This window comes from Pongo pygmaeus, chromosome 1, assembly GCF_028885625.2.
Source record: "Pongo pygmaeus isolate AG05252 chromosome 1, NHGRI_mPonPyg2-v2.0_pri, whole genome shotgun sequence".
In the NCBI taxonomy this organism is placed as follows: Eukaryota; Metazoa; Chordata; class Mammalia; order Primates; family Hominidae; genus Pongo; species Pongo pygmaeus.
This window is the reverse complement of record NC_072373.2, coordinates 26,643,133-26,664,003: the sequence shown is the minus strand read 5'-3', so window position 1 is coordinate 26,664,003 and position 20,871 is coordinate 26,643,133. Positions and strand designations below refer to the sequence as shown.

At 39.6% G+C, this 20,871-nt stretch overlaps 1 protein-coding gene across 3 annotated transcripts; it reads left to right on the top strand.

The window, feature by feature from the left end:
- The first annotated feature begins 240 nt into the window (after nucleotides 1-240).
- Nucleotides 241-14,011, top strand: FAM177B (family with sequence similarity 177 member B). Of its 3 annotated transcripts, none has more exons than XM_054467927.1 (6): nucleotides 241-357; nucleotides 942-1,059; nucleotides 9,410-9,598; nucleotides 9,891-9,957; nucleotides 12,469-12,566; nucleotides 12,925-14,011. In XM_054467927.1, the coding sequence occupies exons 3-6, from the start codon at nucleotides 9,425-9,427 to the stop codon at nucleotides 13,060-13,062; spliced, it is 477 nt and encodes a 158-aa protein (XP_054323902.1). In that variant the 5' UTR covers nucleotides 241-357; nucleotides 942-1,059; nucleotides 9,410-9,424; the 3' UTR covers nucleotides 13,063-14,011. The 3 variants fall into 3 exon arrangements, with proteins under 3 accessions (XP_054323902.1, XP_054323918.1, XP_054323911.1); XM_054467943.1 differs by having other exon boundaries at nucleotides 916-1,059; nucleotides 12,925-13,813; XM_054467936.2 differs by lacking the exons at nucleotides 241-357; nucleotides 942-1,059 and adding an exon at nucleotides 2,693-2,872 and having other exon boundaries at nucleotides 12,925-13,813.
- The last annotated feature ends 6,860 nt before the right edge of the window (nucleotides 14,012-20,871 follow it).

Genomic DNA, 20,871 nt, shown 5'->3' with positions numbered 1-20,871 from the left:
GTACAGATTACAATGCTGTTTCAGTGAAGGAGCTAATTAAAATGAAATGATTAGTAGATAGATGTAATCAGAAAAATATTAAATGAAGATAGTAATTTCTAAAGCAGGAAATAAAGACAGTTACAAGTCTGTTCTTATTTTTCCAATCTGTTGTATAACTCCTCCCACCCATTAACCTTAACTAAATGTATGATTCATTTGTTAAACAAATACTGAGTTCCAGCTATGTGTAAGGCATTGTAGGGGCAGAAGATACAGCAGTGAACGTAACAGGTAAAACCCTCCCCCTCTGCCAAGGGGCGGGACAGGGAGGAAAGGGAAGACACAGACTGGTGGACTATGGAGTGTTCAGTGTTGGTAAGTGCTAAGGAGAAAAAATGAAACAGGAGGTAAGATGCAGAGGGTGGTGGTGAAGGCAATGGGAGGTTGCCTTGAAAGCGGAGCTCAGCGTAGTCTCCATTTGAGTTAAAGACTGGAAATGAGCAAGGAAACAGTCTAAGGAAAGGAAGACTAATAGAGCAGCCAACACAGAGCTCTCTGCAGAGAGGGAGGGCGGACCTGTGTGGTCAGGGAATTGCAGTAAGAAGGCCCGTGTGGTTAGAGTGATGTCAGTGGAGGGAGAGTAGTACAAGATGGCGTCAGAAAGCTCATAGGGGTTAGATATACAGCCTTGGAGGCCGTTGTGAGGAGTTTGGCTTTTACTCTAGGTGAGACGGGAACCCACTGGAGAGTTTTAAGCAAAGACATGACATGATCTCACTTAGGATTTAACAATTCTGGCTCTTTTTCAAGCGTAGACTGGAGGGGGCCAATTAGGAGGCTGCTGCAATAATTAATCTAGGTGAGAGATGACGGCAAGGGTGAGAGATGATAGACAGGGTGGTAGCAGTGGAGTAATGAAAACTGTGATTCCAGAAATATCCAAGAGAATTTCCTAGCAGATTTGATGTGAGGTGTGATTAAAGAAGAACCAAGAATGACTTTAGTGTTGTTGACCTGAGCAACCGGAAGAATAGAGTTGCCATTTATTGAGATGAGAAGGCTGCCAGAAGAGTAGAGGTAAATGTGTGAGTATGTGTGTGTTGGGGGGATGGAGGGAGAGTTGCACTGAAAGCATGAGCAAAGATTTAGACAAATTAGGATTGAGATGTCCATTAGACAACTAAGAAGAGATGTCAAGCAGGTAGTTGGATCTGTGAGATTGAGGGAAAAAGTCTGACCTGGAGAATATAAATGTTCCAATCATCTGTGTGTGGATAGTACTGAATGCCACAGGGCCAAAGCAGATCTTCAAGAAGGCAGATAGAAAAGAGAAGAGGTCCAGTCACTGAGCCCTGGGGTAATACAATATTTAAAAGGTCAGAGAGATTATATGGCCTGTTAATTACATTATATACTTAGGAACTATCCTTCATAGTCTATATTTGGGGTTTTTAAGAAACAAAAGGTAGAGGTGCTCCCAAGAATTAAACTGAGCCGGGCGCAGTGGCTCATGCCTGTAATTCCAGCACTTTGGGAGGGTGAGGCAGGAGGATCGCTTGAGTCCAGAAGTTCAAGACCAGCCTGGGCAATATAGGGAGACTCCATCTCTACAAAAACTGCAAAAAAAAAAAAAAAAAAAAAAAGGCTGGGCGTGTGGCACGTGCCTGTGGGAGGTTGAGGTTGCACCACTGTACTCCAGCCTGGGCAAAAGCAAGACTGTGTCTCAAAAAAAAGAAAAAAAAATTAAACCAAAGCCAAAAGAAGATCACTTACAAAATACCCACATCTAGGTGTGAAGCTGGCAGTGCTCCCAAGGTTTTTGTAAATAAGTTGATTCCAAACTTTTCACTATTGAGACCCCTCTGTGTGACATGCACCGATTACAAAGATGAATTTTGCATAGCATATTCTAAAATGCCCATTAGGTGGCAGAAAAACATTCAGTAAACCAACTGTGAGCTAGCTAGTGCTCGCTCTTGTGCTCATTCACAGTCTCTCTCTCCACTCCCCTCCAACCTCCCAAAGAGCCCTCTGAACTTAAAGATGTGTACGGCTATTAATGCACAACACCATAATCATGAAGAACGAAGACTGGTATTTTCTTCAGAGAGCCAACAGATATCATCAGTCTGTAAGATAATAGAGGCAAGCCAGGTGTACAGGGGATGAAGGTGTGCATATGTTTCATTTGGTTTGGAAATGTATGAATTTGGACAGTCTTAAGAGGAGTAAATTGACTATAATGAGACTATTAGGCCTTATTTTTAAACTTTTGATATTTAAGCTTTTTAGCTTGGGGCAGTGTGAAGAAGTGTTTATAAAGTAGAAAGCAAGAAAGCCTCTTGGAAAAAAAATAGACAAGATGTTTTACAACTAGCCTGATGTTTAAGCTTTCCGCAATACACCAAATCCCTAAATCACAAGTCTCTGTTTCAGTTTCAAAGTTTCCTCTTTTCTCACTCTCTTTAGGGCACTGGTCCCCAAACTTGCCTGAACATTGGGATGACCTGGGCAGCTTCAAAATATACTAGTGCCTGAGTTCCACCCACAGAGATTGTGATTTAAGTGGTCTTAGGTGTGGCCTGTCTTTGAAATTATTTAAAAGACCCCCGGATGGTTCTCATAACAAAATAATTTTGAGAGCCACTGGGCTTAGCTAATATTGGATGTATAAATATAGACCTTCCCACAACTCAAACATGTTCCACCCTGTAAGACACACAAGAGAACACTTCCACGTCAGCATATCCAAGTGCACTGTATGGCCTCAGCCTACAGAACCCTTAACTCTTAAATTTATCATCTATTGAACAATTTCTAGCATCAAAATTTGTACTACTTTCAACACCAAACATCACTAATTAATGAAAGAAAAATACAGAGGAATTATGTAAGTTACTTTTTGAAAATGTTTTATTTTCTTTTGCTTGTTGTTGCAGAATGTGTTTTGTTTCTTATGGCACTGATAGTATTTATTTGTGCAATAGTATTATGCTTAACATATTGTTGGTCTTTCATTCCAAATTAAAATGGGTATTTTTTGCTGTTCGTTAGCATCAGAAACTAAATGATAATACCTCTTCTTACTTCTTACTGAGGCTTTTTTGTGATACACCATTACTAAGTCAGGGGAAACCATGTGTACCATTCAGAGGTCCCCAAACAGGGCAGATATCACATCACCTTGCTGTGGATGACAAATGTAACCTTTGGCAGATCTTTTGCAACTCTGACCTTTGACACAGGTATTAAACTCAGCATTATAGCAATAAGATTTGGTGATTTATTTGTATATATATAAGCATGTGCATATATAATATATATGTGTGTATTCAATCATGTTTGCATTGCCCATAAAATATTTTTAAAATTCGATCTGCTAGTCTTCATTTTAATGGATGACTGACAATCCATTTGCATTTATTATGATTATTGACTTACTTGGAATTAATGCTAATATTTTATTTAGTGTTTCTTTTGATCATGATTTTTCTTTACTGTTTCTTCTCTCTTGCCTTCTTTCATAGTGTTTCTTTTCTTTTTTATTTTCTTCTGCTGGTTTTGAAGCTATACATTCTAATTCCATTATTTGTCTAGTTACCTTTCAATTGTTAATATGCATAGTTAACAACGTATCTTATCCAGCCTATCCCAAAATAATACTTAGAAGTCAGCTCATATTTTTTGTTATTATCTAGTACTTAATACTGTTTTGTCTTTATACTGTCCCTACCAAAATAGTGTTTTTGGTTTTTGCTTTGTTTCTTGAGACGGAGTCTCGCTCTGTCACCCAGGCTGCAGTGCAGTGGCGCGATCTTAGCTCACTGCAAGCTCGGCCTCCCAGGTTCACACCATTCTCCCGCCTCAGACTCCCAAGTAGCTGGGACTACAGGCGCCCGCCACCACGCCCAGCTAACTTTTTGTATTTTTAGTAGGGACGGGGTTTCCCCATGTTAGCCAGGATGGTCTTGATCTCCTGACCTTGTGATCTGCCCATCTCGGCCTCCCAAAGTGCTGGGATTACAGGCGTGAGCCACCACACCCGGGTTTGTTACCCTGTTTACTAATGTTTTTACTTATATTTATTGCATCTTACTTTTTCTTTTCTTTTCTTTTCTTTTTTTTTTTTTTTGAGACAGAGTCTTAATCTGTCACTCAGGCTGGAGTGCAGTGGTGCAATCTCAACTCACTGCAACCTCTGCCTCCTGGGTTCAAGCAATGCTCCCACCTCAGACTCCTGAGTAGCTGGGACTACAGTCACATGCCACCAAGTCCAGCTACTTTTTTTTGTATTTTTTTTAGTACAGACGCATTTTCGCCACGTTGGCCAGGATGATATTGAACTCCTGGCCTCAAGTGATCCACCAGCCTTGCCCTCCCAAAGTGCTGGGATTACAGGCATGAGCCACCATGCCTGGGACATCTTACTTTTTCTTACCTCTGGGTTTAGTTTTCTTCTTCTTGACATAGAATTTCCTATTATTAATCTTTCAATCAAGATGCAGGAATGGTTAATGCTCAGTTTTTGTAGGTCTGAATATATCATTACATTACTCCCACTTATTGTTTAGCTGGATATTGAATTCTCTATTTTTTTTTTTTTTTTTTTGAAATGGCATCTTCTCTGTTGCCCAGGCTAGAGTGCAGTGGCACAATCGCTGCTCACTGCAACCTCACCTCAAACTCCCAGACTCAAGCAAGTCTGTCACCTCAGTCTCCCAAGTAGCTGGAACAGCAGGCATGCACCACTTTGCTCAACTCTCTCTTTTCCTTCCTTCCTTCCTTCCCTCCCTCCCTTCTTTCTTTCTCTTTCTTTCTTTTTCCTTCTTTCTTTTCTTTCTCTTTCTTTCTTTCTTTTTTCCCTCCTTCCTTCCTTCCTTTCTTCTTTCTTTCTTTTTCTTTCTTTCTTTCATAGAGACAAAGTCTCACAATGTTGCCCAGGCTGGTCTCAAACTCATGGCCTCAAGTGAGCCTCTCACCTCAACCTCCGAAAGTGCTAGGATTATAGGTGTGAGCCACAGCGCCCGGCCGGTATTCACTTCTGAAACTCCTATTAGACGTACTGAACTTTCTCATCTATCCTTTATATCACCTAACTTTTCTTTCATATTAAATATATATCTCTTTTTTGCTAACCCCACACTCCAACATAAATTATACTGTATTGTCTGTTGCTTGAACTATTTTGTAATAATTAAACTTTGATGTTGAGAAATTACAACTTTATTGTACACTTCATTGCAACTTGAAATTCATGGTCTTAAAGTGAGATCTGAATTTCTATTGAGCGCCTTTTAAAAAGTAATACCAAACCATAAAGTTAAAATTGATGTATATTGAGTCATATCTAAAACCAAGTATAAACATAAATTGTATTTCGTGTTTTAATTTCAGGGGAACTACTGTTTGGGAAAGCTATTATTAGGTAAATGTTTTAAAAATTACTGTTTCTCATTTTCAGTCATACCCTAATGATCCCAGCAAGATAATGTCCTGTCTTCTAAGATGTGCATCAAGCCTGGTACATACTGAAAATCTTATAAGGTCCTGGATAATTTTTGTTTGATTATTCATTGAAGAAATATTTATTTTCCAATTGTGTGAAGTTTCTGACTGTTAATAAAAGAATCTGTCAGCCATCAAAAGTAAAAAAAATTATACTATATTGTGAGAGCTTTTCTCAGATTTCTTCGTATGCTTAATCAATATCCAACCTACCACTATGCGATGATATTTTTTTTTCTGCAATTTGTTCTTTTTCAAGTCAGTCTTCTTTTGGGTATATTTTGCTTCTTTTATCTTTTTGAATACAAAAGTAATTGCAGTTTTTCCATGGCTTTTAATGGCAAAAAATGGAATTCCTTTTGCACCAACCTAACATTAAGCACACTAACTTTAATGTTTCCTGTTGTCCTATCATTCCTAATTCTCAGGTGAGGACTCCCCAGTTTTCTCATCAGCTGAAGCTTCCTCCAGATGCCTAGTTTCTTCATGTAGTTTGTAAGTTTTTACAATAAGCACATCCTCAGCAGGCATTTGTTGGGTTTGTTTTTATTTTTGTTTTTTGAGACAGTGTCTCACTCTGTCGCCCAGGCTGGAGTGCAATGGCATGATCTCGGCTCACTGCAACCTCCGCCTCCTGGGATCAAGCAATTCTAGTGCGTCAGCCTCCCGAGTAGCTGGGATTATAGGCTCCTGCCACCATGCCTGGCTAATTTTTGTATTTTCTGTGGAGACAGGGTTTCACCATGTTGGCCAGGCTGGTCTGGAACTCCTGACCTCATGCTATCTGCCCGCCTTGCCCTCCCAAAGTGCTGGGATTACAGGCATGAGCCACCACGCCCAGCCAGGAATTGTTTTTAGTGGAGATTCAGTATATCCTGTCTTGTTGAATTATTCCTCCAAGGTGACTTTGTACTTGGCGTCTGACAGAGTTCAGTGGATTACAGTGCCTTTAGTTCACTCAGCTTCATCTTAGGTTTTCACAGCATATGAGGACTATGAATTTGGGCCACACACCAGCATGCGGTACTGGTGGGGGTTTCCAATATTTTTTAGGTGACTATTTCTACCCTTGTTGCTAGGAGGTAGCAAATTACTTTGCTACTTTTGCAAGCCAGGGGGTAGATTTTCCTGTCCATATTTTATAGATAAGATAGTATTTTATTATCTTAGTTTTATGCAGGTGGCTTCATTTCAGCTCTCCACACTCATGGGATCTGAGATTTGGACTCTCCTCTCTCTATTGGTATTAAAACTCTGGCTCCAAGGCCTATATCTGGTTCTGAATCCCCCAGCAACCATCTCGGCTTCAGCTCATACTTACAGTTTTGTTCTTTCTCTTATTCTGACATCTAGGCTGGCTGACTTTCTTTCAACCTACTGCCCCTCTCTCTCTCATCTCTATCCCTAGGTCTCTCTCTTTTTTCTACTTCCTTAGTGTACTTATGATATAATGTTTTCATTTAATTTCATCCAGCATTTCTGTGTGTCTGGAATAGGAAGAACTATTCTACATCAGTTCAGCCATATTTGTTGATATAATCTTAAAGTATCTTAAATATTAATTAAAACAATACGAGGCCAGACATGGTGGCTCACGCCTGTAATCCCAGCACTTTGGGAGGCTGAGGCAGGTGGATCATCTGAGGTCAGGAGTTCGAGATCAGCCTGGCCAACATGGTGAAACCCCGTCTCTACTAAATATACAAAAAATTAGCCAGGGGTGGTGGTGGGTGCCTGTAGTCCCACCTATTCAGGAGGCTGAGGCAGGTGAATCGCTTGAACCTGGAAGGCAGAGGTTGCAGTGAGCTGAGATCATGCCATTGCACTCCAGCCTGGGCAACAAGAGCGAAACTTCGTCTCAAAAAAAAAAAAAAAGCAACAATGCATTTGTAGGTAGGTATGCTTACAACATTGGAATACTGCCTGACATATACACTGCTAAGTAAATTAGAGATACTTAATAATAGCCAGCTTTTATTAACAGTTACCATTTGCTAAGAATTGCTCTAACTTCTTTATGTATCTTTACTCATTTACCCTTCATAACAATTTTATAAGGTTGGCACTATATCATTTCATACTATTATTTTATAGATGAGAAAACCAAGACACCAGGATATTAAATAATAGGATTTTAAATCCAGGAAGTCTGTCTCCAAAGCTTTCCAGCTTTATTAAGATATACCTTAAATACAATAAAATGAACTAATTTTAAGTGTAGAATTTGATTCATTTTGACAAATTATACAGTCAAGTAACGGACATTATGATCATGATATCTATTAGAACATTTCCATCACCCCAAAAAGCTCCCTTTGTCACTTTGTAGTTAATCTTAACCCCCTACCCACTCTCGTCTAGCAAACAGTGATCTGTTTTCTACCATAATTTTGCCTTTTCTAAATTTCTACATAAATGGAATTATATACTATGCAGTATCTGGCTTCTTTTGCTTAGCATAATACATTTGAGAGTCACTTACAGTGTTGCAAATATTCATTGTTTATTACTTTTAATTGCTGAGGAGTATTCCATTGAATACATGGACCACATTTTGTTTATCCATCATCAGTGGATGGACATTGAGTTGACTCCAGTTTGGAGTGTTCACAAATAAAATTGCTACAAATATTCCCATACAAATCTTTAGGGAGACATATGTTTTCATTTCTCTTGGATAAACATCTAGGTGAAATTACAAGATTTTATGTTTAACTTTTAAGAGACCAGGCATAGTGGCTCACATCTGTACTCAGCACTTTGGGAGGCCAAGGTGGGAGGATCTTTTGAGCTCAGGAGTTCGAGACCAGCCTAGGTAACATAGTGAGACCCCATCCCTATAAAAAAAATTTTTTTTTTAATTAGCCAGGCTTGGTGACACGCACCTGTGGTCCCAGCTACTCAGGAGGTTGAGGCAGGAAGATTGCTTAAGCCTGGGAGGTGAGGGCTGCGGTGAGTCATGATTGCACCACTGCACTCCAGCCTGGGCGACAGAGCAAGACTCTGTCTCTGCACCCCCCTCAAAAAAATTTTAGGCCGGGCACGGTGGCTCATGCCTATAATCCCAGCACTTTGGAAGGCCAAGGTGGGTGGATTACTCGACATCAGGAGTTTGAGACCAGCCTGACCAACATGGTGAAACCGTCTCTACTAAAAACACAAAAAATTATCCAGGCGGTGCCTGTAATCCCAGCTACTCAGGAGGCAGAGGCAAGAGAATCACTTGAACCCAGGAGGCGGAGGTTGCAGTGAGCTGAGATCACGCCATTGTACTCCAGCCTGGGCAACAAGAGCAAAAGTCTGTTTCAAAAAAAAAAAAAGAAAGAAAGAAAATTAGCCATTACAGTGGGTATGTTATGATATCTCATTATGATTTTAATTTGCATTTCCCAAATGACTAATGACATTTGTCATCTGTATATCTTTGGTAAAATCTCTACTCAAATATTTTGCCCATATTTTAATTGAGTTATTTGCCTTTTACCTATTGAATTGTAATCGCTCTTTACATGTTCTGAATATAAGTCCATTACCAAATATATACTTTGCACATATTTTCTCCCGTCTGTGTGAAGTCTGTACTCTTAACCATTTCCTACATTGCTTCTCAATATTTATTGAAATAATTGAGAAACTTCTGCAGGGCAGTGACCCCTTCCTACTAGCAATTGTGTGTTTTAATGTTAACAAAAGGTAAGAAAACCCTCTTGACACTTTTGTTTGAAGACTGAAAGTTCACGTTTTCACTATTTATCAAATCTCTTCCATTTTGGTACAGAATAGAACAGTCCTTTTTTGGATTTGAAGAGGTCACAAGTGTGATTACCTCTAAATTCTCTGTCTTTACTATCCATTGAAAATAACTAGATAACTCTCAGCTCTAGGTAACTTGCCCTATGGTGCCCTGTTTTTAATTTTCTAGTTGTTTTGTTTCATTATGGAGATTGACGGTTTCCAGAAGTTAGACCTAGAGAAGAGTGTACCTTCCAAAAAGACTACTCCTAAAAGGATTATCCATTTTGTTGACGGAGACATCATGGAAGAATATAGCACAGAGGAGGAGGAAGAAGAGGAAAAAGAGGAGCAGAGCACAAATTCAACACTTGACGCTGTAAGCTTAGCATATCAATATTAGGGAACATGGTGGGGAAGGCGGTGAATGAACAAGAGACTGAGCCAGACAAGGTTCACAGAAAGAATAGCTTTAAGCTAAGTCCTTGGTCTCCTTTTTTGCTTTCTAGATCCATGCGTAGGCAACTTATAATTTTAATCATCTTAGTCTCTTCATCTGTGAGAGAGAAAATGGAACATATTATATAGAGCATTTTGAAATCTCTACATTAAAACAAATCTGCAGTCACCATTCCTCTTAACTACTCTATCTCGATTTCTCCTTTTTTCAGTCTAAACTTTCCTGGGGGCCCTACCTACGATTTTGGGCAGGACGAATAGCAAACACCTCATTTTCTAGTAAGTACTGCTAAGGTTATTTTGTTTCTATCCTAAACAAATATATATATCCATAGGACCTCAGAGTTATGTGGGACTTCCAATTGTGTAAGCCACTCCATCGCATCCTGAATAAGTGAGATCTGGGCTAAGCCTTCATTCCCAAAGGCACAGAACTTCGCATCCTCAGGCAGACCCTTCATCTTTTACCAACTCTCATCAGGAAATACTTATCTCGGCCCAAATTTTATCTACTTCTAAAGTTCCTACTTATCTTTCTTAGAACCATACAAAACTGCTATAGATGCCTCTTTCATAGGACAGAGGACAATATTTGAGGGCAATAATCAGTCCTCCTTGAGTTGACTCTTCTCCTGAATGAACTTCCAAGTTAAAAAAACTATTATTGTTGTATGACACAGTTCTCAGTTTCTAACTTCCCTCATCATAACTGCTTTATTATAAACATGAACTTTATTGATCCCTCCTAGGGGCATAATGAATGGGCTAAGTGAATACTTGTAACAACTAAAATACTAAATCTTATTTTGTTTGACTTTCACCAATTTGTTTAAGACACAGTTGACAACATCTAATTACTCATTTCCTTCTAACTTGCACATCTTGTGAAGATGATAGGAAGGCAAACTACTTTAAGAGTGTGAGAAAATAGAAATTGTATTAATAGCTCTTAGAAATTGATCTTCATTCATTCATTTAAAAAAACATTAGTAAGTGTCTACTATATGCTCAGCACTGTGCTGGACCCTGGGACACAAAGATGAATGACAAGTCTCTGCTTTCAAGGGACTCAATATTCAGTGAATCGTATAGACCAGCAAACATGCTCGTAATTATAATTTGTTGTCACAATTGCCAGGGTAGAAAGTGCATAGGGACTCTGACCTGGAAGACTCGGGCATGCTGACATACGGGGGGAGACACCTTAAGAGAGCTATGAAAGTGTGGCTGGCTAAGGCTAGCTTGAGGACCATGAAAGTGACCAGGGAGTCTTTAGATTACAGTAAAAAGTAAAGATGGGGTGATTTAGGCAGATGGTATGAACCTTCAAGAAATAAGTGCTTTTACACAAGCACAGAAGTTTAGTGATTTGGAAGTTACATTGAAAATCCCAGTGAATACTAACCTACCCTGACCATAATAAGTTAACAGAAAAAAAAATGCTGTCTTCCAGACAGCTCTCTACACTTCGGTTAAGGCAAAGGGGTTTGAAAAGATATGTTTTAGAGGGAGGGAATCGGAGAAGATTAGGTCAGGTAAAAGAAGCAAAACTCAATATGGGATTGAGAATATGGAGAAGAAGAGTGATTTGCATGTTGGGTTTTGATTTAAGATTGCAGGGATAGGATGCATGGTGATACTAGCTTCCTTGTGAGTTCCAAACAGAACTGCAGTGGTAAAATGCTCCTGACTGGGGCTTCAAGATTGTAGTGGAGGCAAAAAGATGCTAGCAGTCAGTGCTGTGGTCTGTCTACACAGAGATTTTGTTTGAATGGAGTTGGAACCCAGATGACACTGGTAATTAATTTTTTCAATTTAAAATTCTAGTAGGTCATAAACAGGAAAGCTTCCTAAGATTTATTTTAATATTTTTTTAAAAAGTTATCTTCTACACATGTACTAGGCAGTGCAGCAAATAAACAGGACAAAGAGATAATATATTAATGAAAAGATAAGACATATTTAAAAACAGCATCATTTTGATGCCTTATATGAGCAATATCCCAAGAGGTAGAATGAGTCAGAGGAATCAGAAAGTCCTATAATTGAGGGGTAAGACAAGGCTGTCGGAAATCCCCTAATTGTAAAGGAAAACTTTTCTAGGAGACATCTTTAGGAAACCACTCATTATTCATGCTACGCCTTTATCCCTGACTCTAACGATCCCAGTGCTGAGCCTGCAGGCTACCTTACTACTGAAGGCAGAAAAGGAAGGCCTTAAACAACTTCTGAGGAGTCTGTCTGGATGCATGGAAGAATTCCTGATGTGGGTCTTGGTAATACTGGATTGAGTTTGGGTTTAATTTGAAATATACTTGAAGCGGATGTTTAGCTGGTATTCATGGGGATAATGAGCAATACCTGTTCTGATTGCTCAGGACCCATGCTATACCTGTTGTTAAAGTATATTGAAAATCTCTCCTGATATATACATCTGGAAAAAATAGTTTATATATAATCCCATATAAAGATAGAAGATTTGACAAATTTCCTTTGAATCCTAGAATTTTTGAGAGGCCAAAGCAATTGAAATGTTTTGTCGGCCTTGAAGTTAAGTATAGTAATAGATCACTATTACCATACTATACTATAGTAATAGATCACTATTACCATACTATACTACAGTAATAGATCACTATTACCATACTATACTATAGTAATAGATCACTATTACCATACTATATTGGGATTGCCTTCCCAATATCAGAGTAGTTTAAACTCTGGGCGTCTCAACTGATGTGAAGCTTCAGTTGCAATTCAGTTTACGCAAGTGCTCATTCTTTCTTTTAGCATGTGAATTCCTTGGTGGAAGATTTGCTGTCTTCTTTGGTCTTACTCAACCCAAATATCAGTATGTGTTAAACGAGTTCTATAGGATACAAAACAAGGTATGTGACCCTCTGATGGAGACAAGGGGCCTGAGATGGAAATATTGGTTGCTCCAACTTTAGGCCAGAATAGAAAAGTATTTTTCCCACCTGGTCATATGTACTATAATTTCACCAAGCTACCATAGTCAGACTGACTTATTTTTCTAGTTCTGCTCACCCCAGGACACTTCTTCATATTTGCCTCACTCCTGCGAAGTTAGGATGTCATGAGCTGTGTTGTAGAAGAAGGTAGTTGGGTGTGAAGGCTCAGATTGCTTAAAGTAGAAGCTTCTTACATGGGCATTATATACAAGAAGGGGAGTTCAGAGGTCTTTGTTTGTACAGTTAAACATTTCCTTATTTCTCTCCAAAACAGAAAAGTGACAACAAAAGTGAAAGGAAAGGATCAAAGGCCCAGGCAGCTGAGGTTCCTGATGAAAAGTGTCACTTGGAGGCTGGGGTCCGAGAGTATGGAACCATACAACAGGACGCAGCAGAGGCCATTTCTCAGTGAAGCACCTCATCCAGGGAGGGTCTGGTGGCAGATCCTAGCTCATGATGGCAGCAAAGACTATAGTTTCCCTGGATCTCTGTTCCTTGGCCATTGATTACCATGGCAACAACACCACAGGTAGCACTTCTGAGCCAGATCTGATCCTAATCTCCGTGTGACTTAGTCTCAAGCATCCAGGAATTACAAGCAATAATGAGAGTAATTTTGGACACTTTCTCAGAATAATTTTTATATTCAAGGCACCCCACCTCAACTCCACCCCCGTGATACAAGTCCCATGAGTACTGACATCTGCACAGTAGCATAAATACCTTAAGGAATTTGGGACTGGGAGTTTTTGGCTGAAATCCTCTGTCATGGGACGAGGGTACAGTAAAGAAGCTCTCTTCCTCAGAAGAAAATTTGGGCACTGCAAAGTCTAAATAAATCCCCTTTCAGGGTTTGATATAGGTGTGTACTTCCAACAACCATCCTGGCTTAGTTGGGGATTGTTTTACAATAAGTAAACATTGCTAATAACTCTGTTACAAGATCATTATCAAGATCTTTAAGAATTAGGTACATCCCTCCAAATTAAAACAATCAATAAATAATATAAGCTCTAGAAAAAAAATTTTTAATGGATTATTTTCTTATTTATTTGTCAAGAAATGTTCAAAACCTGGAAAGATCGAACATGGAAATCATTGTTAGATAACACACGGTGTGCTGGCCAAAGTAACTGTGATACATTAATAGCAAAAAACAAACCAAAAAAAAAAGAAAGAAAAACACAGGGCCTGCAGTAGTAAGACATGAGTTCCAGTTTCACTTCTCCCATTTACTAGTTGTGTGATTTGAGGTGTCTAGATTTCTGAGCTCCAGTCTACTTTGTAAAATATGGGTGACTTGACTTTGCTTGTTATTGTTATACAGAATTATGAGAAATAATAATTTATTGTTGTTTTAAGCTTTGGAGTGGTTTGTTATGCAGCCATATATAACTGAAATTATAGCTCTAAGAGAAGAGGAAGTTGGAATTAATTTAATATGAAATCAAAGAAGAAGTAGGCCTGGAGCATAAGGGGTTATGAGTTGAATATAGTAGGATAGGATAGATATGCTCCACAGACACCTCCAAAATCTCAGTGTCCTAAAACAAGAAAGTTTATTTCTTTCTCTTGAGAAGTCCACTGTCAGTTTAGGTGGCTTCCCAGACAGGTGTTCTCCGTGTGATAGCTCAGTGTTGCATGCTTCTTTGATCTTACGTTTCCTCCATACTGTGATGTGCTCTCAGGGTTGCTGGAAAAAGAAACAGCATGGAGAGTTAAGCAGTGGCAATCAATATCTCCACTAACAATGAATCATGTCACCTCTGCATATGTTTCGTTCACCAAAGCAAGTCACATGGCTATAATTAATTTTATGGGTGTCTGAGCCTCCTAAAATAGCTGAGAAAAGGAAACACTTTCTTCTAATGGCATAGGAGATAAATGGTAGGCTCAAGGATCAATATGATATTGATTTAATCTCAGCTCTCCTGCCTCTTTGTAACCCAGTAGCCCTGTGCAAATTACTCAACTTCTCAATGTTCTCATCTATCAAACAGGTTTGAGACAGGAAGCAAATATAATTTGAACCAGCTTTATGCAACAAAAAAGAATTTTGTGGAAAGTACACTGAGTTATCAAATGGACACCAAAGGGAGATTAGTCTCAATAGGATCTGAACAGTGTGAAAAGCAAGCACCCAACAGGTACTGTCTGTCCATCTCTCATCTTTCTTGCACATGAGGAAGATGCCCACTCTATAGCTCTTCATAACTCTTCTGTTCAAGTGACTGATATACTAGTCTTTCGTCCCCATTTCAAATCACAGTGGGGATAGAATCTGTTTCGCTCCTTTTTGTCAAGTATCACTCTCTAATTCAATTAATTGTGGCCAGGGAGATGGAGCCTTGTAGTGGCAACATGGTTATGGGACCTATTTCTGGGTTAGGATGGTTCTCAGGAAAAGGAAATTGAAGTGAGCTAGGTAGGTATCCCATGACTGTTTCATGTGAAAATTGAGGAAAAGCATGTAAAGCTGTGGCTCTAATAAGGTGCTTAAGTCATAGTATCAATTACAATTATTAATATTTATGATGGTTAATTGTATGTGTCAACTTGACTGGGCCACAGGATGCCCAAATTAAACATTACTTCTGGGTGTATCTGTGAGAATATTTCTGGATGGCATTAGCATTTGAATTGTTGGACTCAGTAAGTGGATTGCCTTCCCAATGCGGATGAGTATCATCCAATCCACTGAGGGCTTGAATGAAACAAAAGGCCAAGAAAGGAAGAATTTGCTCCTTTTTTCTGCCTCATTGCTTGAGCTTGGATATCTCATCTCATTTCATCTTCTCCTGTCCATGGACTGGGATTTACTACCTTGGCTTCTCTGGTTCTTAGGCCTTTGAACTCAAACCGATTTACATCACTGGCTTTCCTGGGTCTCCAGTTGGTGAATGAAAGATTGTGGGACTTCTCAACCACCATAACCATAATAAATTCAATTCCTCATAATAAATCTCATTGTATCTATCTATCCAATTATCTGTCTATCTACCTATGTCTCAATAAATCTATGCTATTGGTTCTGTTTCACTGGAGAACCCTGACTAATATAATATTGAATGAGAATCCCGGTTTCATGGATTCTGAATGGCTTGTCCCCACTGAAGAGTCAGTCTTAGGTCTTCATCTGGCATGTTCTGTTAGTCCAGTTTCAAGGCGAAGTAAATCTGAAGGTTTTATCATATTGCAGAAGTGACCAAGTCTAGCAGTTAAGCATTGGTTACTTCAGTCTTAGGTGTCCGATCATACTAACAATCTATACCTGATTTACTTCCTATTTTGCTTCAGAATAGCCCTAGGAATGGACTGTTTTTGACTTTTCCACTTTTCTAAAAAATTATCCACTTCTTGAATATCCACTTATTGATGATTCTAAGGAACTAGGTGGGCTTTTCCCTTTCAGACACCCCTCTCTCACAAGAGAAAGACGGCTGCTCTCCTTTCTCTTTCTTTTGCCCATTAAACCTCTGCTTCTAAACTCAAAAAAAAAAAAAAAAAAAGAACTAGGCAAAACAAAGTGTGATATTTGAATTGAAGAAGTGGATTTTTATCTAGCAAATGTATACTCTCAATTTAATTTTCTTTTTCACTAAAAGAAAAGATTCTCTTATTGTCAGTGACCATATGCAAATCAATTGAATCTTGAGCAAAATATAATAAAGAAGACAAATGGAACCAAATACCCAGATCTTATCAGCCTATTCCTGCAGGATAAGTCCACAGTTTCTTTAATATTAAAATTAATTCATTTATTTAATATTAATTGGACATCTACTATGTGCCAGTTTTGTTTGTTTGTTTGTTTTTTGTTTTGCTTGTTTTTTTTAGGTATTACTAACCAAGAAGACAGAAATTTCTACTTTCCTGTTAGCCTTGAATTCCCAACAGCTAAATTATTAGGACATTCAGTCTTTGTATGGCCAGCCTCAGATGGTCCTCAATGATCTCCTCCTCCTGCTATTCATACCTTGTGTAGTTCCTTCTCACACTGCATCAGGGTGATTTATGTAACCAAGAGAATATGGCAGAATTAATGATATGCCACTCCAGAGATTGTTATAAAAGATACTATGGCTTCGGTCTTGATCTTTCTCACTACTTTTCTCTTGGATCATTCATTCTGAAGGAAGCCATCTGCCATGTTATGAGGACACTCAGCCAGTGCAGCAGACTGAATATGTTCCCCCACAAATTCATATGTTGAAACCCTAATCCCAGTGTGATGACTTTGGAGGCGGGGTTTTTGGGAGGTAATTAGATCATGAGGGTGCAGCCCTCATGAATGAGATTAGTACCCTCATAAGAAAGGAGAGAGAATGGCCTGGCGCGGTGGCTCATGCCTGTAATCTCAGCACTTTGGGAGGCCGAGGCAGGCAGATCATGAGGTCAGGAGATCGAGACCATCCTGGCTAACACGGTGAAATCCCCTCTCTACTAAAAATACAAAAAATTAGCCAGGCGTGGTGGTGGTGGGTGCCTGTAGTCCCAGCTACTTGGGAGGCTGAGGCAGGAGAATGGCGTGAACCCGGGAGGCTGAGCTTGCAGTAAGCCAAGATGAAGATCACGCCACTGCACTCCAGCCTAGGCGACAGAGCAAGACTCCGTCTCAAAAAAAAAAAAAAAAAAAATGGCCAGAGAGCTAACTGGCTCTCTTTCAATTCAGCATGTGAGGATACAATGAGAAGTCAGCAGTCTGCATCCCAGAAGTGTGCCCTCACCAGAACCTGACGATGCTGATGTCCTCATCTCAGATTTCCAGTCTCCAGAGCCGTGAGAAATAAATTTCTGTTGTTTACAAACTACCTAGTCTACAGTATTCTGTTATGGCAGCATGAACTGATTAAGACTTGGAGAGCTCATTGTGCTAAGAAACTTTCATCTCCAGCGAACAACCTTTGAGGAACTTGAGGCCTGCCTACAACCACGTGAGTGTGCTTGGAAGACCGCCTTCCTCCAGCCTGCAGAGGATTGCAGCTCCAGGCAACAGCTTGCTTGCAACCTCATGAGAGATGCTGAGCCAGAACCTCCCAGCTAAGCCACTCCTGGATTCCTGACTCATTGAGAATATGAGATAAATGTTTATTGTTTTAAGCTACTAAATGTTATGGTAATTTCTTATAGTGCAATGGATAACTACTTCATTTTTTATTCCTAAATATTCCTAAGGACTTCTGAGGATAAACTCATCCAAGAACTATAATGCACCCAGAAGGAGTATAGGAATTTTACCTTACTCCCTCAAGGCTAGATGGAACTCACTGAGCTGTATCAGATAAGCTTCCTGCCTTACTGCGCGGTGTGGGGGCCTAACTAGGCAACCATTGCCTGCAAGTTGAATCTGGCTATTTTATTTGCCATCACTGCCAATTCCCATATTTGCCACCTGCTGAGTCACCCAAAGGGATTTTCAATGTACCAGGAAAAACACTTCTCTGAAATATTAGTCATGAGCATCCCAAAGTGAAAAAGTTTAGCATCCAGAAAGTACAGCTTTTTAGCGATAACATATTTTACTCAGATATCCATAACCATTTTCCTCAAAGCACAATCATAATGTCAAGTTGACTCAGTAGGAAGGTATATTAGTTCATTCTCGCATTGCTATTAAGAAATACCTAAGACTGGGTAATTTATAAAGAAAGGAGGTTTAATTGGCTCATGGTTCCATAGGCTGTAAAGAAAGCATGGCAGCATCTGCTTGGCATCAATCATGGTGGAAGGCAAAAGGGAAGCTGGCACTTCACATGGCCGGAGCAGGAGGAAGAGAGAGGGGGAAGGTGCTACACACTTTTAAACAACCAGATCCCATAAGAACTCTGTCATGAAAATAGCACTAAGGGGATGGTGCTAAACCACCAGAAACCTCCTCCATGATCCAATCACCTCCACCAGGCCACATCTCCAACATTGGGGATTACAACTGAACATGAGATTTGGGTGGGGACAACCATACCAGAAGGGGTTCCACCACTGGCCATACTCTATAATCAGAACCAATGCTCTTCACCAATAATCCGGACACTGGTATAGTACTTGTCAGGGGTCCAGACTCTCCCTCTTTTATAGTAGGTTTCCTCTTGAAACCTACTTTCCATGCCATCTGGTCTTGGTCAGTGTCATCCCAGCCCATCTTAACTCATTTTTCTCTCCTTGAACCTGAGAGAAGGTGTTGCAGTCCTAGTCCTTTTCCTCCCAGGAGGCATTTCTGCCCTTTGTAAATTTATGGATGCTAAACAAAATGTACAGAAAACATATTGCCCTGCTCTATCTGGCAGTTTCCAAGATTCAATGATATATTGGGAAAGGAGAACTCACTTCCCCTTCCAGCAACATGTAAGCCCTAGACTCCTGCCAGGCCAAAAATATCCCCGATTAAACAAATTATGTAGCAGAAAGTCTTTGAATTAATAAACTAAATTTGAATAATTATCTGGTTCTTGATGTTTTTAGTTATTTATTATGACCATACTTCAATGTGTGTAATGCAGGTAAATGAAAGTTAATTTTATTATTTCTCTTTCTAATGATGGATTCATATAAACCTTTACCTTCAGAGTGGAAATTCAGGGAGTCTCAAGTGATCAAAGAAGCTCTTTAGCAAATGCACACAGACAATCTTACCCCCCTTTATCTTCATACATACAAAATTCAAATGTCTTTCCCTAATGGGCAGTCCTGCCAAGAATTGTTTGGGTCTTTTTCATCTTTGTTGGTGAGGTGGTCCTTCAATTATCTGTAAATGTTTCTATCCTCTGCCAAATTACACCACTTCCAAATGCAAGATATAATTATTTCCTCTACCTACAGCAAAATGAAGCCAAGTACACCTTGAACCGTTTTCATTCTCAGGTACCTTATATAGGTTTGCCAAGAGCCAGGAAACACAGTGGTCAGCTTTTCAGGCAAACGTGTTGAAAGCTCTTTAGGGAAAATCTTCTCTGTAAGTTTTCATTTAAATTGGGAACCAGAGGGGAGTGGCATGGTTCTATCAATCTGAATTTAATTTGGGTGGGAAGTATTTTTACTGGGAAAAAGAAAATGAAGGGCCCCCAACAAATTACTCAAAAGAAAGTGGATATTATTTTCCTGGAACATTTACTTAATCTGTCATCGTCAAGCCTGCCCTCAGGCTTGACTGGCTGTATAAATCAGGACAAAGTGGAAGAAACAAAATTCTCTTCAGAATCGAGTGAATTTCTGTAGAAAATGTGTCCTAAGGTAAGCATTTTATGGTGGTCTTTGGTGTCTTGGGGAAAAAATTTGTTTCAGTGACAGAGCAAGATGACCTCAAGAGTAAGATGACCCCAAGAGCAAGACAGCTCCCAAGAATGTGGTGATGGTGGGAAAACCTACTTCTTTCTCTTCAAATTGTAAAAAGGTAGTTCTTGAAACTTTGTATATAAAATTATTAATGCCAATTTTAAGGAACTGATCAAAATATCAACTTTTCCTCATTGGCTGATGTGATGGCTAGTTTCATATGTCAACTTGGCTAGGCTCTAGTACCCAGTTACTTAATGAAATATTAAGCTAGGTGTTGCTATAGAGGTATTTCATAGTTAACATCTACAATCAGTTGACTTTAAGTAAAGGAGATGATGCTAGATAATACGGGTGGGGCCCCATCCAGGTAGTTGAAGGCCTTTAAGAGCAAAACCCTGAAGAGAAAGAAATTCTGCCTCAAGACTATAGCATCAGCCAGGCATGATAGTTCATGCCTGTAATCTCAGTACTTTGGGAAGTCAAGGCAGGAGGATTGGTTGAGCCCAGGAATTCGAGACTAGCCTGCGCAACACGGCGAGACCCCATCTCTACAGTCAGAAATTAGCCTGGCGTGGTGGCATGAACCTGTTAGTCCCAGCTACTCGGAAGGCTGAGGCGGGAGGATTACTGGAGCCCAGGAGATTCAGGCTGCAGTGAGCCATGATGGTGCCACTGCGCTTCAGCCAGAGTGATAGAACGAAACCCTGTCTCAACAAAAACAAAAACAAACCAAAAAGAACCCCTACAGCTTCAAGTCTTACATGAGTTTCCAGCCCGCTGGCCTGCCCTACAGATTTCAGACTTGACAGCCCTCATAAGTATGTAAGCCAATCCCTTGAAATAAATCTCTTTGATTCTGTTTCTCTAGAGAACTCTGACTGATAAAGCTGTTACCCAACATGCATTTAGGAAGTTACCACTACCATATTTAGTTAACTATTACATGGGC